Source organism: Telmatherina bonti (genome assembly GCF_933228915.1).
Source record: "Telmatherina bonti genome assembly, chromosome: 8".
NCBI lineage: Eukaryota > Metazoa > Chordata > Actinopteri > Atheriniformes > Telmatherinidae > Telmatherina > Telmatherina bonti.
In genome coordinates, this window is record NC_136626.1 from 6,290,205 (window position 1) to 6,308,893 (window position 18,689).

At 42.1% G+C, this 18,689-nt stretch overlaps 1 protein-coding gene across 1 annotated transcript; it reads left to right on the plus strand.

The window, feature by feature from the left end:
- Positions 1–3,559: 3,559 nt before the first annotated feature.
- Positions 3,560–6,654, plus strand: zbtb37 (zinc finger and BTB domain containing 37; the record flags this gene model as incomplete). The annotated part of the gene is made up of 3 exons (XM_079245280.1): positions 3,560–4,485; positions 4,550–4,649; positions 5,914–6,654. The coding sequence occupies 3 exons, from the start codon at positions 3,560–3,562 to the stop codon at positions 6,445–6,447; spliced, it is 1,560 nt and encodes a 519-aa protein (XP_079101406.1). The 3' UTR covers positions 6,448–6,654.
- Positions 6,655–18,689: the final 12,035 nt, after the last annotated feature.

The window sequence follows — 18,689 nt, forward strand, 5'->3', positions numbered from 1 at the left end:
TTCATTTTGTTGTTTTGTTTTTAAGAGAGGAACTTTTTTTCTTTTTATTTTACTTTCTCTAATTAACCCCTAACAGTCACCCCCCAAAATGCCAGATACGCCTGAAAAAGACATACCCAAAATAAATTAGATGCTGTTCTTGAACCCTTTGGAGTAGATTCAAAAGTTGTATATGTACAACATGTACATATACAACATGTACATGTACAACATGTACATATGCAAGAAATACATACACAATATTCAATATTCAATATCAAATAATATTCAATAATATTCAATATCAAAAACATTAGGCCATAGACATGTACCAAGGACACATTGGAACAACATAAACCAACAACATGTACACATATTAATATACTTTTTTTTTTTTACACAAACGGAACCCCATGTCAAAAAAAAGTATATGTAATATGTGTACATGTTGTTGGTTTATGTTGTTCCAATGTGTCCTATAAGTGTTGTTGCTTTTTGTATATGTCAATATTGTGTATGTATTTCTTGCATATGTACATGTTGTGTGTATATATATATATATATATATATATATATATATATATATATATATATATATATATATATGTATATATATATATATATATGTATATATATATATATATATATATATATATATATATATATACATATATATATATATATATATATATATATATATATATATATATATATATACATATATATATATATATATATATATATATATATACATATATATATATATATATACATATATATATATACATATATATATATATATATACATATATATATATATATATATATATATATATATATATATATATATATATATATATATATGTATATATATATATATATATATATATACATATATATATATATATATACATATATATATATATATATATATATATATATATATATATATATATATATATATATATGTATATATATATATATATATATATATATGTATATATATATATATATATATATATATATATATATATATATATATATATATATATATATATATATATATATATATATATATATATATATATATATATATACATGAAGAATGAATGAAATGAAAAATACTTTATTAATCTCCAAAGGGGAATTCAATATTGTAGTATATAATAATAATTAACTAGAGGAGGTCTTGTTCCGGAGGCTGATGGCTGCTGGCAGGAATGATCTTCTGTATCGTTCAGTCTTGCATCGGACCTGAAGAAGCCTCTCACTGAACACACTTTGTTGTTTTATCACTGTGTTGTGGAGAGGGTGTGAAGAATCCTCCATCATCTTCATCAGCTTGTGCACCATTCTTCTTTGGACAATCAGCTCCAGCGGCTCCAGAGTTACTCCAAGCACAGAAGCAGCTTTCTGGATCAGTTTGTTGATTCTCTTCAAGTCTTCAAGTCCAGTTTGTTGTCCAGCTGAACTCCAACATACTTGTATTATACATACATACATGTACATTTATATATATACACACACAATTATATTCATCATTTGCTTGGATTTATTGCTTTATTTATATTTTAATTCTTCTCCTGATTCATTTGATTTGTGAATTCCATATTTGCTTTTTTTTTTATTTATATGTGTACATCTTTCTCATGTATCTTCCCATTTTATTCCAGATTAATGCTTTTGTATATGTATTTCCCAATTTATTTTTAATTTTTTTTTCTTCAATATGAATTGTTTTTTGTGGCATTCTTGTCATTCCATACTCTTGGATTAATATCTAATTAATTCATCCATAATAATGCTCAGATTGTGACACTAGTTGTTTGGATTAATCTTAAAATAACAGTTTAGCTAATAAATCAATATGTTTGTTTTTTTTAAAGCAGCGATCTTAATAATTTTTACTGAGAACTCCACTTTACCAAACTCCTTGGCGCTGCCGTGACCCTTCGTCTGACAGATGCATTCTGGGAAATGCAGTCTTTTGACAAGAACAGACTCACCGCTTTTAGAAGACGAGGACTACATTTCCCGTGTTGCTGTTCGAGTTTTCTTCCTCCGCTCCTTCCTTCCTGCAGCCTCGGCCCTTCTCCCCTGGAAAAGGAAGATGAGAAGCCGCAGCAGCGGTCCGACACTGAACCGAGCCAGACCTCCATGTCGGCGCAGCGGCTGCTGACGGACCGGAGTCCGAGCTCAGTCGCCGATCCCCGGCCCTGAACACGACGCGACCACCGCCGGAGCCGCGGAGCTCCGCAGCCCCTCTGAGCGGCGGGTGGAGCTGCAGCCTGCCGGCCCGTGCCAAGCTGAGCCGAGCCCTGCTGAGCCGAGCCGAGTCGACCTGCTGTCATCCACTGTCCTGCCAATGATGCACAGCGACCTGCAAGACTGAAGCCTCGACTGCACCGCATCCCGAGTCCAGAGCCGACCCCCCTCTTCCTCCTCATTCAGGTGAGAGTCCCTCTGCACACCTGGACATGCACCGGTCCCCTGGGACTGACTGGCACGCATCTTTTCTGGGTTTCCCTGCCTGTCCTGCTGATGGACTGGTTCTGATCTGGTCCAGAGGACAGCTGTCATGCTGCAGCAGGTGTCATATGGAAGTCTGGGAGCTGTCAGGCTGATTGATGCCTCCATTTTGGCCTCTTTTCTTCAGCAGAACAAAACCAAACAAAAGAAAGTGCACTCCGTTTCAATCCATGATTTTGCCATCAGGTTGTATGAACCTGATGCACAGAAAGTTGGAAAAGAGAGTATCTGATGGATAGTTTTTGTTGTGAAGGGACGCCTCCCAGCAGTGTGTGAGACCAGAACGATGAGGATGATGAGGCTGTGTACAGATCTTCCATATCATCCTTAGACAGTAGACCTTTATCACTGTTGTTGAAGCAGATAAATAATCCAGCAAATGCTAATCTACTGTGCTAAATTTAGAAAAAAAATCTGAATTTTTGATTTAATACACCATTATTACTGTTCATTAAACAAAAACTAAACAAAAATACTAAAGCAGCATGAAAATTGCAACCAGGTGGAGCCGATCAATGCACTGATTAACTGATCAGCATCGGTGTGAGCTCCTCTCTGCAGCATTCAGTTGTATTAACATCAGGCCGAGGAGGAAAGACGTCACCATCTCAGAGAATCAGTGTGGGAATGATGATAACCTCGTTTCCAAACGATCTGGAGTCCTTCATTCAAGCCAGTCTTCCCAGCTGTGGACATCCAAAGATCCCAGCCCAGGATCAGACCTTGTGCTCAAAGAGGCCTTAGAAACCTGCAGATCTACGTCTCAGACTCTCCAGGCCTCAGTCAGCAGGTTAAAGGTCATGGCAGTCCAGTTAGAAAGAGACTGGACCAGTATGGCGTGTTTGGAAGATCTGCTGCAGACTTCTGGAGTCAAACGTGATGCCATCTGTCCGACAGAATGAAGGTGTAGACCCGATCCGGTCAGAGTCCGGACCTGAACCTGACTGAGATGCTGTGGCGATTCAGAGATTTGGCTCCTGGATCGAGTCACAAACTAAATGTCTGTCATTTCTGAGGTCTTCCTGTTGTTCAGTGTCCCCGCAGGCTGGAAATGGAGCGCTCCGGCAGCATCCAGCTGGACATCCCAGACTTCAGCAACTCGGTCCTGTCTCATCTGAACCAGCTCCGTGTTCAGGGCCGCCTCTGCGACATCGTGGTCAACGTTCAGGGCCAGAGCTTCCGGGCACACAAGGTGGTGCTTGCCGCCAGCTCACCGTACTTCCGCGACCACATGTCTCTGAGCCAGATGAGCACCGTGTCGCTGACGGTCATCCGCAACCCATCGGTGTTCGAGCAGCTGCTGTCCTTCTGCTACACGGGCCGCCTCTGCCTGCAGCTGGCGGACATCATCAGCTACCTGACGGCTGCCAGCTTCCTGCAGATGCAGCACATCATCGACCGCTGCACGCAGATCCTGGAGGGCATCCACTTGAAGATCAGCCTGGCCGACCTGGACGAGGAGTCCAGGGAGGACGAGGTGGTGCGGGGCTCCAGGAGCAGCAGGACCTTGGAGGCCGTGGTGAGAGGAGGGGGTCATCACGGCGGTCTGCGGCTGCTGGGTCCGCGGGGAGGCGCCGAGGCCTGCGAGGTGGTCAGCCCGACAGAGGAGCCGCTCAGCCCACCACCAACAGTGGAGCACAGCGGGCTGGAAGGGTCCGGGGCCACCAGCAGCAGAGCGGGCAAAGAGCCGATCCTCCGCATCAACCGGGCCGGACAGTGGTACGTGGAGACGAGCAACGAGCCAGAACGGACCGGCAGCGCCGAGGAGGGCGGGGGGATGGACGGCGTCAGGATCAAGACGGAGAGGATGGAGGAGTGGATCGGCGCCGGGGAGCACCAGGAGGAAGGGGGCCCGGTGGAGGAAGGGGCCACCGTGATGATCGACACGTCGGGACGCAGCACGCTGGTGACGGGGCCGCTGGCAGCGCTGGGGGCCCGCAGCGTCCAGCCGTCGTCCAGCTTCAGCGAGACAGACAGGTGAGTCGTGACGACGAGCAGCGATGTGAGCGTGTGCAGACGCCTGATGATGTTTCTGTGTCAGGTTCAGCCCCACCGGCAGCGTGGTCGTCCTCACGGAGCGTCAGAGAGCGAAGAGCGAGTCGCCGAGCCGGGCGGACGAGCTGCGACAGCCGAGCTCACAGGTACAAAGATCCGGAAAGGCCGACTTCTCGCCGGGTTTGTTACCTGGCGATGGTAAATAAGGATGCATTCACATCAGGATAGTCCGCTAGACTCGCTCCGATCGGCGACTCGGTTTAGAGACGGGGGATCGGACCTTTTAAAAGAAAAAAAACGTGCTTTATTCTCCAGCTGAGACCATAAATGGAGCTGCATCGGATCGCAGCGGTCCGGTTGATCTGATTCCTGTCAGAACAGAAATTTTTCCACGTTTCCCCTGTGAGTCACTTGTCCAGAACCGTCTATCATCCCACATGTGTACGTTCAGGTTTACCAGCAGTGTGATAAACACCACTCAACCCACAATGCACTTTGTTTTATAGTTCGCTTTCTGTATTTGGTCCGCTTAAAATGGGCCGAGACCTGCGTTTGTAAGCAGACCGAGTCGCTTCTTTGGTCCGAACCAGAATTAGTTAACATTTCACCAAACGAAGCGACTTTTTGAGCAAATGGACTCGGATTCGGATAAAAAAGGCTGATGTGACGTCTCCTAAACTGGTTATACTGCTCAGTCATTTAACCAGATTGTTGATTAACCCTTAAAACGCTACCAGATCTCCAGCAAGCCCAAATGATGATCATCATCATCATCAGTCCTTCAGGACCAGCAGTGTGTAACTGTGATGGTCATGTGACCCTCCAGCTGGTCTACGGAGGTTTTCCAGCGTTTCTATCCGTCCAGGAGGTTTACAATCCAGACACAACATGTAGTGTTTATTCAGACATGGCCAGTCTGATCTATCATGTCCAGGTGAAAAGAGAGGTCTCTTAGCAACATAGTAGTGATGGTGATGAAGATGTGATAAATAATGGTGTTGTCATGGATCGTTTATAATCTAAAGTCTCTACATGTTGTGTCTGGATCGTAAACCTCCTGGAGGGGATGGAAGTTCCCACAGCGGTACACAGCAGTGGCGGACATCTGTGGACCTTGAGACTCCTGCAGGTTTTAGGAGTTTCCTTGCTTTAAAGCTGGGGTAGGTAACGTTGCAGGAGGAGGAGCCAAGACAGGGGGAGGGGCCAAGACAGGGCACTACTTTCATATCCTGCGAGCCCCCCCACGTTACCTAACCCAGCTTTAACACATGAATGCAAACTACTTGGTTCCTCCCATCCAGTTCTGTAGGAAAAAATCCTGATTTCTTCTGAAACTGCAGCTTGAGCTAATAAAGACGTTAAAATCCAGTTTTTACCAGTTTGCTGCTAACATTTCCTCCTTTTCGTCAGGCTGAAGAGCACGCTACTTTTGATATGGGCGGCTACGAGGAATATTTGAGGGAGCAGGTGGGAGACCGCTGGTTCCGCTACAACCCCCGACTCACCTGCATCTACTGCTGCAAGTCCTTCAACCAGAAGGGCAGCTTGGACCGCCACATGCGTCTGCACATGGGCATCACGCCGTTCGTCTGCCGCATCTGCGGGAAGAAGTACACCCGCAAGGACCAGCTGGAGTATCACATCCGCAAGCACACCGGCAACAAGCCCTTCCACTGCCACGTCTGTGGAAAGAGCTTTCCCTTCCAGGCCATCCTCAACCAACACTTCCGCAAGAACCACCCAGGCTGCGCCCCCCAGGAGGCCCACAGCGCCTCCCCTGAGACCACCACCGCCTCCGTCACATCCAGGGGAGGACCAAGCGACGAGGCTTCTCCGAGTCAGGAGGAGCCTGAAGGCGGAGGAGGTGGCGGTGGAAGCGGCAGCAGTGGGGGTCAGTATGGCGAGGGGCCCCAAGCCTCGGTTTCCACCACGGGGCCCGACTGACCTCAGCAGAGCGAGGAGAGTAGGGTAGAATTCAGGGTGGGGGGGCGACAGACCCCGAGGGCCAATCTCATCCTGTTTTACAAGAAGCTAAGAGGAAGCCGGACCTCCTGAAGTCAACGGACACGTCAGTCCAAACTGAGATTTTTCCGCTTTAAACCGCATCTACCTTCACAAACCAAACAACAGATTAAGCTAAAATGAGGAAATGCCACACACTCCAACAACCTCATGCGCCACACCGTTCGGCGGTCATCGTTTGCCTCCGTCTCTTTATGTTCCAGATTTCTACTTTTATATTTACAGGTTCACATCGCAGCAGTCTGCCTGGTGGAGACTTTGCCAAACTACTCAGTGCCAGTTTAACACGTCAAATCCTTTTTATTTGCCTTGAGACAATCCAGAGCGTGAAAATAACAACGATAATAACCTTTTGTGATGTTTAAGTGCCACAATGCTGAAGATTTTCCTGGTTTGGTGAGAAACTCAAACTGTAAAAGTTGAGTTCCAGTGTGATTGGAGTTTCAGACTTGATCGTATTTTCAGTTGTATGTGACATTTTGAGACAGATATACTATCTTAAATCACATTTTCACACTACATACCTGCTCCTAAACACTGCGTTTCATTTACATCACATACAGGTTTAGGATGGAATCACTTGTTTGTCCAAAATGTTGATTTCAAACATCCTTAACTGGGGTATTAAACTTTAAATATATCTAATTATCCACTTATTACTTCAGAATTTGGTCCCAAATTTTTGTTTTGTCCAAAATGTTTAATTAAAAGAAAGAAATTTTCCCATTTAAATGAATGTTTGTTTTCTGCCAACTGATTTAAACTTAATCTACACTGAGTCCAATTTCTGATCAAATTTTTGACATAATTTGCAAAAGAAAATCAAAATGTCTGTTTTTATCCTTAATACTTCATATACCAATGAAAGAAGATGATTTGTTCTCCAACAGCTGGTGGTGCCCCAGTGAGGTTTGGACTACATTTTATTCCAGGTTTTATCTTATTAGATTTTTTTTTTTCTTTCAGTTTACTTTTTTATCCATTAAAGAAAAAACATTTATCAAGAGTAAAAATAGCAACTTGAGCTAAAAATGATAATAACCTCTTATAAGCAAGGCTGCAGACGGTCTTAGACATTTAAAAGAACACCAATCACACTGGGTTAGCTTATCTGACTGTTAAATCTGTCTAACTTTTTTCGTATTAATTTGTTGAGCGTTGTGGTAGTTAAACTTTTTAAGGGTCTTGTAGATTAGACTGGAACATCTGGCAGGACAGTTGACCAAACCAACTCGCAGCTGGACGGCGTCCAGCCTCAGATAAGCTACACAGCTCAGTTACCTCTCATCACTACGCAATACAGCTGCTGCACAGCACACCGCCACCAGGGGGCGCTCTGACACACTCACAAAGATCTCCGTCAGTCTTCTCAGATACTTTTTTATAAACAAAGTTTTTTTTTTTGTTGTTTTGCTTTTGTTTCGTTTTTCACCTAGTTTCTTACTCAAACGAGTGTGATGGAAAATAAAAGCGTAAGGAAGTCCAAACCCGATCAGAAATCACCGTCACAGCTAATGATGCATCGGATCTGCTGCACTCTACTCCAGAATTCTTAGTTTTAGATGAACAATTTTGACAATGACAAATTTAGCAAAACATGGGCTACAGATGTAGACCTTCAGTCCAGCCAGAATTCACTATTTGTCATATCTATTTTACCACATCATAAAAAACGTTTTAGTTTACGTTATGGTAATTTTAGTATATAAAGCTGTAAAACTCAGCTGTTGCTAGCTAAAACTAGCCAGCTGGCTAATTTGCTTTTAGCTTTATTGACTAACTAGCCTGACTAACTAGACAATTAACATTTATTAGCTCAATTAATTGTCTAACTAGTCAGCCTTCTAGCTAACTACCTAAATAACTTTTAGTTAATATCCAGAAAGTAAATTTCTTACTCTACCTACCATTATTGTATGTTAGCTAGCAGGCTGGTTAGTTAGCTGTTTTTAGCTAGTAACAGTTTATTGTTTTCCTTTTTCCTTTCAAAGTATTTTTTGTTGTTTTTTATTATTATTTTGTTTTAAATTGTATCTACAGATAGCTTATAGCCCTTCAGTCTTTTCTCCTTAACTGATGCTAACAGGTATGCTTAATAGAATATGAACTCACAATGTATGTTTCAGCTAAACATAGCTTACAGGACAAATGCTGGCCAGCAATTTTTAGTGCATTACATAATAAATAAAGAGTTATTTGAACAAAAGAAAATACAAAAACAGAACGTTTGTAAAAACAGAGATCTGAGATGGAGTGCAGTAAAGACGGTGCTTCGTTGTTGTGATGTGATCTGGGTCTTACACTGATAAAGCAACAGGCCAAGAAGCCAGACCCTGTCAGACCAGATGGATGTAGTAGCCAGGCCAAGGAGCTGGACATTTGGAGAAAAACAAACAAAACCTCCAGAGGTTGAAGTTCACCTGTTTGATGACAGGAGCAGGTCGGACCACATGGCAACCAAAGGACAAATGGCGTGGCCATGTAGGCCCCTCAAAAACGCCAGAATTACTTCAGCACTTAACAGCAGGAGAGACGAGGTCGACAATGTTTTATAAAAACAGAACAATGACAAATCTACATATATTATCAGATATTTAAACTACTAGGATTTTGGGGATTTTTTGGAAAATGTAAATGACTGAGAAGTGGACGGAGGATGGCAGGTAGCACACGGATCGGCTGTTACTGTTTTCTACAGGACTGTGAATCAGATTCTCAGAGGACGGTAAATGTTTTTATGCAAGTGAAGGCAGCAGCTCTGTCCTCGCGCCAAGTGATTTGACTTGTTCCTCTCAGATCCCACTGCAAGGGCCGCCGCTACACTCATATTTCAGGCTTAACCAGGATCTATCAGGTATACAGACTCTATTCTTTTATTAAGTCGAGTCGATGTTTTCCTTCCCCTACGTAGCAGAACGTTAACGGTAAACCTCAGTGCAGTTTGCACGCTGCAGAAATAGCATTCACCTGTAAATAAACAAACTGCAGGTTACAAAAAAATCTCTGAGTGACAACAGAGGATGACAAAAACACAAACCAGGGCTGGGCAATATAGAACAAAAATTTGTAATCGAAAGAACCACAAGACCTCTGAAGTGTACTGCAGCCACAGTAAATGTTTGGTTTCAGCCAAACCCCTCTCACGGTTTTTGATAGTTCATGTATAATGTAATCCTAACCTGCATCATGCATTTAATTTTTATACACATAGTTGTTAATAATCGCACACATATCATAGGATAGTATTCATTCTCACCTCAAGTTGACTGAAGATAAATGTGCCAGAATGAAAAGTGACTAAGCCGAAGTTTTTAAGTAACTTGGAAGTAATTTAAAACACTTTCTGGAAGGAAATGTATTTTGTTACTGATAGATGGACTAATTCATCTTCTGATGGAATATAAACAAACTTTGGGCCCATCTAAACTGGTCACAACTGGTTTATTAGCCCCATTTCCACAAACAAGTCTGGTTGGGCAAGGCTTTTTTCCTGTTTCCACAGAAAAATGGGAAGACCCCACCTGAATTGTCCCACTTGTTGTGCTCTTTCCATTGGAGTCCAAATCTTACAGATCTGACCCAAAAGGAGCTTGACGTGCTGTTGATAGTTCAAAAGAATCATCTCTTCCTTTGCAGCTTAACACTAAGAACAAAGCAGAAACAGTGCCATGTATAAATATGTGGTGGATTTTTTGTTGGTTAAAATTACATGCAAGAAGAAATGGGACAATACTTCCCTGATTTCTGTCACATTCCTTGTTATAATTCAAGGAAGGCGTCACACCGCTATGCGGTTAGCTGTGGAAATACAAAAGAGATTAGGATTTATCAACCCACACTGGGCCACAGCGTCCCAATCCAGAGAAATAGGTTATACTGTCAGGTCCTTGAAATTCAATGGCTAAATCCGATTCCCTTTTTTATAAATATTCCCTCAAGGAAACAAAACTATTAAAAATGCGGTTGTACATATGCCAGGCCTGTAGGTGGCACGGTTGCATATTTTCAGATTTATTCACAATGGGACCCGTTTTAAAAAAGTCGCAGTATTCAAGCTCCTAAAAACGCTAGTTTCCATTATGACAAAAATGAAAAGCGTTTTTTTTAAAAAAAACAACTAGTGGATACAACTTAACTTTGGCTCTAATTTCAAGTTCATGCATATGATCAGCATGACCTGGACGACTTAGCTTGCACACCAACATAAACTTTGAGCCAGGTCTTTTTTTTTTTTTACCCCACCATTAACATTATTTTTGCTCGGTAAGACTTGAAGCTGAAATTGCAAAGTAAAACTAGCGTGCAACTGTTAATTCATTCTTTTGTCACATTTTTTAAATATAAATTTTGGTTTGTTTTATACATCTAAGTAATTAAATATGTGTATTTCAGAAATGGAAGGGATTCACAAAGTTATGTTAGCTATGCTAAAGCTAATTCAGTCTGTTTTTAGAGTTGTGTGATTTCTGTGAATCATCACTTCAAAACTTCTCGGTTTATATTATCATTACACAGGATGGATGTGTTGATCATATAACAGAATACCTCACTTACCCTGCAGTCAAAAAGGTTATGCTAGCAAGTGAATGCAAGTTTTGTTAGCTTGTTAGCTTCATGGAAGCTAGTGCAGCTAGCATTAGAAAATAAGGGGTTTTAGCATGTTTCTTTGTATGTTTTCTATGAAAAAAGGAATCTTGTTAACTTTGACTCGGTCTTTTTGTGTTTCAAATATGAGAAAAATTATGCACAAAATCAATGATGTGTAATCCGTTTTGACAAGTGTTGCCCAGCTCTCGACACAAAAACCTGAACGCAGTTTGACAAATTTTAGTTTTAAAGATTTGTTGTATTTTCAGATGCCCAAATTATTTTTTTTTCTGTTTGATGTTTTCACGAGTTTCATTGTCTTTTCTGCACTGTGGTGTGAAGAACTGAGGATTTTCTTAAGTTCTTTATTTAGTAAATAACAAGCTGCTGTCTGAGCAGCTCCAGTCTGGTCCTCCTCGAGGAATCCACAAGGAGGGAAAGTTGGATTAAAGCTGCAGTCATCAAACTTAACATCCCTAATCCAAAATCAAATTACTCCTCTGTCTTTGATTTTTTTTCACTTATTAGAGATATAAGCTGCATTTTATTACAGTTTTGACAAAATAAAAGCAATACTGAAAACATTTTGATCAAGTACAATTGCAATATGCAGTTGTTTCCACTGCATAAGCCACAATTCTCGTAAATTCTCGTTTTAACCCTGACCTGTTGAGGTTGATGGAAATACAAAAAATTTTACTTTTTGTAACAGATATTTCGGTTGCCAGTGCTGCTGGTTAGAGGTCATCATGAAGCCATCTTTATTCGACACAAACTGGTCACGTGAACTCCTACGTCACACGGAAATCAGTAATTGTTTTCACTTTTGCGATTTACTTCTATATTGACACATCTGAAAATCCACCTCATGAGAGCATGAAAATATTTTGATAAAATTTGAGATTTTTCAAAATGAATGTGCTTCCATTACAAGTTTTTAAGTGTGATATTTAAGTTTTGTGCATTTCAATGGTTAATGTCGTCAGCTGTGTTTCCATTAGCTTTTCGCAAAATTAAAGGCATATGTCTAAAAGTTTGACAAATTGCAATTTGCAAGCATTTCCATTGATTGTTGCACAAACCGTAATTCTCGTGAAAGCGGGACAAGATTTTCCGAGAATTGCGGTTTATGCCAGCTAGCGTTATTTCAGGATTTTCCACAGCTTTCTAAAGCCCTTCTCCCCCATTTTGCTTTCTAATTCATTGCAAAACTATTCACTGTTGTCTGCTATCAATGATGGAGGCTGTATTTTTCTCTTTATTTACCATATAACGCCACGCCATCTTCACCTGAAATGAACTGGTCATGTGACCCCCAGTGTCACGTCCAGTGAAATATTTTTTGCAAAATGCTCCCCAATCAACACATCTGAGGAACCAGCATATGAGAGCAAACAAGCTTTTTCACGATATTTGAGTAATTTTTCAGACTTTAGATGTTTGTTTTTATTATCAATTTTTTTTTTTTTATTTACAAGATTTGGGTTTTGCAACCAGTAATGGAAACGCAGCTAATATCTGTTTCAGTCCACGTAGACATTAACGTGACTTAAATTTGTTACTTTGATATGACCACATCTGTTCTGCTAGCTTGTTTTAATTTTATCTACGATTATTTCAGGTTAGCTTGAAAGAAAAGTTCAAGGTGGTTAATGGGCCATTCCGGATTATGGATTTAAATTTACCACCCATACTTTCGATTTATCTGCAAGTTGTACTCAAAATCCGACTTTTCCTCCTTAACGATTCCTTGTTTCACTTATTTTATGTTGTCATTTATAAACTGTGAAAAACAGCCAAACCTCATCTTCATCGCCATCATCATCATCTGAGCTTCATTGTGTTTTTGGGTCATTCAAAGTCTCCGGTTCGTCTCCGTTTAACTCAGCTTGCTTTATTACAAAATGCCAAACTTTGTTTTTGTGTTTATTTGGCTTCAGTGTAAAACTACTTGCTTTTTATTTTTTACTTTCTACTGTGTGATTCCAATGTTTATTATAAAGAATATTCAATAATGTTGACCGCAACATGCCTAATTATAAATCAAATCATTTACACGTTTGCTTAATGAGATTACTCTTAACTGTTGATTCCTCAAAGTATATCCTAATATATCGAAGAAGAGAATGATTCAGAGATAAAAAAAAGGAGTTTAGTCGGTAACCTTTTAATACTGTACATTTTTAATGGAGGTACTTAACAAGCTCTGTAGATGAACCTCAAAGGTTTTATGTGAAGATCTTTTATGTTGCATGTCTTGGTAAACATGTTGATGGAGGGGGTGTGGAGGGTGTGAGGCCAAAGGTCGATTAGTTTAGAAAAATGTGAAGAAGCTTCTTTCACTATGACCACTAGATCACTTACAGGTCACATCTCCTTCAAAGGAAATAAAGCACTTTAAGTGTCAAGAAACAGCTGTTTGCCTCTTGCTTTAACATTTAGACTTTAATAATGTGTGCTGACTTTAAGCTGGAATCGTCTGGAGCTTTATTTCTACCAGTGTAATGAAAAAGGAACAAGAATTTTTTTTTTTTTGCCTTCGCTCAAACTGCTGTGAAAATGTCAATATTTAGCCTTTAGCTTGTCACCATGATGACATAAGAATCAGACTATTAACACAAGCATAGCAAGCTGATAATGTTTCTGAGCCATAAAAGCACCAAATCCTTTGATCAGATTTGGTTGTTATATGAAACAATATAATCCACAAGTGTTGTGGAATTTATCCGATGAGAAATAAATCTATAAATCAACTGTTTTCTGTTCAATTTATTGGCCATGTACAGATGTTGCGGGCGAGAGGTCTCAAGAGCTCTGCCCCTGCTCAGAGTGCTACAGTGTTCTTTAAGCATACACAAACAACCTTTGCCTGGCAGCACTAGTCAAAACAACTGGTAGCTTGGAGATAACAACGGTCAAAGCTGAAACAGGCCTTGAACAGAACACTTAGTTTTATGCATGAATCTACTAAAGCAAGCTTACTGAGCTACTCTAACTATGCAGAATATATATCTTAATATAACTTAATAAATGAGTAACATATTAAAACTACACTATACGCATAATTCCACCACATTCCCCCCTTTTGATCCTTTCAGGATCAACACAATCAACACAAAGGATCACAATTCATGAACATAACAAAGCAACAAAACAAACCCACAAAATAACACTAACTCCCCATAGAGATACAGGAAACTAAAACATCAGAAAGGGTTGAAGAACATCCGTCATAAAACATCCTGAAAGGAAAAACACTCACGTGTCAGAGTCAGAATCAGAAAAGCCATCACCATCAAAAAAGAAGGAAAAAGGATCAAAGAGAGGGAGATCCGAAGCAGGAAGAGAGTAATAAACAAGCCGAGGAATGTGACATCATAAGGCAGAGTCAATCAGCCTAACCAACAAGGCTCTGATACACGGGACGACACAGCAAACACAGAACAAAAAGGGCAGCAAGTACTGCAATGGAACCCCAATAGCGTTGACGTAGGCAGAAGCAGCTGAGTCATCAGGATGAACAGAGTGCCTGGACCGAGTGACCGGATAAGGGGGCAGATGGGAAAACCCAGGAAGACAGCTGTAGGCAAGAGAAGGGTGACAGGGGCACATATGTAACTGTTGATGTGTTTCTCTCGCTGACAAACACCCGAAGCTGTTCTGGATGGTATTAACAGTCCTTTATTTCCAGCACGTAGGTAGCATCTGGACCTGCATTTATGACATGCGAGGACATGAGAGGCAACAGTGATGATTTTCATCTAATGTGGACACAGTAGTTTCTGTCTCGTGGTGAATCCTCCGTTGCAGTGAGGATTACCCACAATCCTTTACAATATTTAATAATTGGATAAACATGTCAAATTTTGTTGTGATCGTATAGTGGATTACAATTAAGCTATTACAAATAAACAAAAATAAAAATATAATTTTCAGCTTAAATCACAGGGTTAAGAGCTGAATATATAAAATACTTATGTAAAACCTTGTCTGAAATAGACTGTTACCTTTTAAGTTTTTTTTCTTTAGAGAGAACACTAAGATTTATTAAAATAGGTACAACATTTTAACAAAGATGACCACCACATCAACATACTGCATTTCAGAACATACCTGCATTTATGACATGCGAGGACATGAGAGGCAACAGTGATGATCTTCATCTAATGTGGACACAGTAGTTTCTGTCTAGAGAGATGGTTACATGTTTCTGTTAGCTGGCTAAGCTACACAGTTCTACAACAGTAACAGAACATATCAAACAGAAAATAACTTATAAAAATATTACAAAGTTTACTAACATGTAAATAATCTAACCAGACCAACTTTACTTTTACCGTGTTTAAACATAATTTCACACGTTTGTCCACATAGCTGTTACCTCGTGGTGAATCCTCCGTTGCAGTGAGGATTACCCACAATCCTTTGCCATACTTAACAGCAACGCAGGCACGTCCACAGACCAAGAGGTGGCACCATTGCCCCATTTAGCAGGATTTTATCCTAAATCATTTTAACTCTGTTACACATATACCAGCCCACTTCGATGGCAGCACGCCCCTAAGAACCAGACCACCGTACCACCACCAAAGGCCGGCGCAGGCCACAGAAAATTAACAGCATACACACTGTCACACCAAGCACGGTCCAAAACCCCAACAAAACCAGAATCCGGAAAGGAGCACATAAAGCAAGTAATTATCCACTTCCATTTCACCATTACGCACAACCAACACCTTACTCAGTTCAGACTTAGGACCCGGGAAAAGACCTACAACGGGGAAATCCGCATAGGACTCAGCCAAGCTACGAGGCGACGACACGACATCACTGCAAAGAGAAAATCTTCTAACGGGTCCCGGCGAGGGCCCGGAACATACACAAATAACCTCACATGACAACAGGAGTTATTAAAAGTACCACCCCGATATCGACTAGGAGGAGGATGCGACAAAAGGGGTTCAGAGGTAGTGTTAGACATGAACACCAAAGTAGCCTTAGTCAGGTCTAATTTCAACACACGAGACCACCTGCGACAATTCTCATTATCCACATAGGAGGAAGGAGACAAGTCAGTCCCAGTTTAGGAAAAAACAGTCCCACAAGTAGACGCAGAAGTGGAATCAGAAAAACACCACTGGTAACCGGTCCACCGATCACCATGCCATCCAAAGAACCAGAGCACACACATGGCGCAGGTATCATAATGACAGAGTAGACCGCACAGGTCCTCCTCAGAGTGCTAGCAGGGAAATACAAGATGGCGCGTCTACCTGTTAGAACCACAGACTGTATAAAGAGATGGATGGAGTCTCCGTGACGTCACCCATAGGTTTCTGAAGAGCTGAATTGAAGCTCGGTGGGCGGTTCCTACTGTCACCATGTTGGCAGCGTCATGCGCGTCGTCTCGCCCGGAAAACACAAATATGGGCAAAGAGGTGGAGCTGAGAGGGGGGCTGTGAGCGTCATGGCGGATGACGGACATCGAGTGAACTCTGAGGTTTCTGTAGCTAAAAGCTAACCGAGCTAACCCCGAGATAACAGGAGCTACCCAGCTAACGGATGTAAGCGGGCTAAAGCTAAGTCACATTGTTTACCGGCTAAAAACCGTGGTTGTTCTATGTTCTTCGTCCTTGAAGCCAGAGATTGGTACCTGTCAATAAAAAGGACCCGCATGGGAACATGGGACATGGGAGTCTATGGAGATTGGCTCTGTTTTGGAGCCAGCCCCTAGCGGATGAAGGGGGAACTGCAGCCGAATGCACTTCAGCATAGGCTTCACTTTTAACCGCCGGAGGTTGCCCTCAGAACCCTTCTGGGCACTCAGCGACCACGGGGCAGAGAAGGAACTGTAGTGAGTGGCAGAGCGGTTAACATGGGGTGAAGCAGATTGATTAAAGAAGACAATAGGAAACACAATGATGATAGCTAAAATAACCAAACAACACATTGAGCTCTTTAATGATCAGACATGAACCCTAAATGGATGCCAGGGTCGATCTCTCTCTATGATGCCGTTTGGGCGGAGCTTGCGTTGGAGCTTGGCACGCTACTGTTGCAGGTGGACGCTAATTTCACTCCACACTGAGATTGCTTGAGAACGGCAGCTGGTCTTCAGGTGTGAGAGTGAGAGTAGACTGTCACACAGGGATTATTCTGCCCTCTGTCGGGTGGTGCATTATTCTGCTGCGTCAGGATCAGCAGCAAGCCGGGGAGCCACGGTCGGTGCAGGAACCTCCCTGCAGCAATGATATGGTAGTTGGATACTACGGGCAGCCAAGTAGCAAGGTCATCTGTCTGGGTCGCCAGAAGAATCTGAAATGGGTGGTCCCATTGACGTTTGAAGCTTCTCATCAGTACAAAGTCTCCAGTCTGAAGTAAACAGAGTTGCTTAGCGAACGCAGGTTCAGGAAGGTCTGCAGCAACCTGAGAGCAAATGCCTGAAAAGGTTCACATGAGATCAGCACAGTATGTTAAAACATTACTATCACACAGGGTCGTGCCAGGAGGGGGAGCCTCGGAGGGGCCCATGCCCATTCGGGTGGACCTGCAAAAAGAATCTACGGGGGGACCTCTTTGGTCCTCCCCTTTTACGCATGCACATGGACAACAGCACGAGAGGAAGTGCTTTGGTCCAAGAGGCCTGAAAAGGCCTGAGAGAGACCAAGGAGGAAATCTCTCCATCTGTGGGCCGTGAGAGAAAAGAGGAAGTGAGGAGTAAAGGAGGGTGGGTCAGAGACGCAGCCTTCATCTGCAGGAGAGTCACCTGTAGAGACAGGGTCAGAAGAGTTAGTGCACGTGTGCATACAGCAACCTGTCAAGGGAGCAAAATGGCAGAAAGAAGGGAGTCAATAAGGCGACGGTGACGAACTGGGTCACCATCAGATGTCAGGAAACCATGGTGTTTCCACAGAGCTCCAAAACCCACACCTGGGTCTGGGTTCTGAGAGCAGAGTCATCAAGTCAGGGTCAACTCGAGGTCGGTCAGAGAGGTCAGGTCTGGGGGTGCAGAGGATGGCCAGTCCAGCCACACAGTCATGGAGCGTGTCATCGGCAGGACCAGGGAGTAGAGAGGCTGGATGTAGGACTGTGTGTCGATTGACAGTCAAATCGGGAATAAAACATGCAACACTGATGTTAAAGATGACTTCATCCACTACAACAAGACTCACACACACACACACACATGTGCACGTGCACACTCACACCCACACACACAGCAACACCTCGTTCTTGAGAACGTTTTTTCACTGTTACACACACTTCTCCACTGGACTTAACACAAATGTGTGTATCAGAAAAGGCCAAGGCTAACGGTCTAACATAACTAGCTTAACCTTGGAAAGATCAATATTATCCCAGATGATCGGCCTCATGTTTATGGTATTTTGAAGACCTACAGGGTACAAATATTTGTTTGTTGAGCATGTTGAGCCAGAGACCGGGCTGTCTACTAGCAGCCTTCACAAGAGTTGCTTCCCCTCGTCAAACAAAAGCAATTAAAAATTACAGAGTTCAGATCAGACTAACACACCGGGCTGTCAGCAAATAAAAACATGGAGGATTCCAACCTTTCC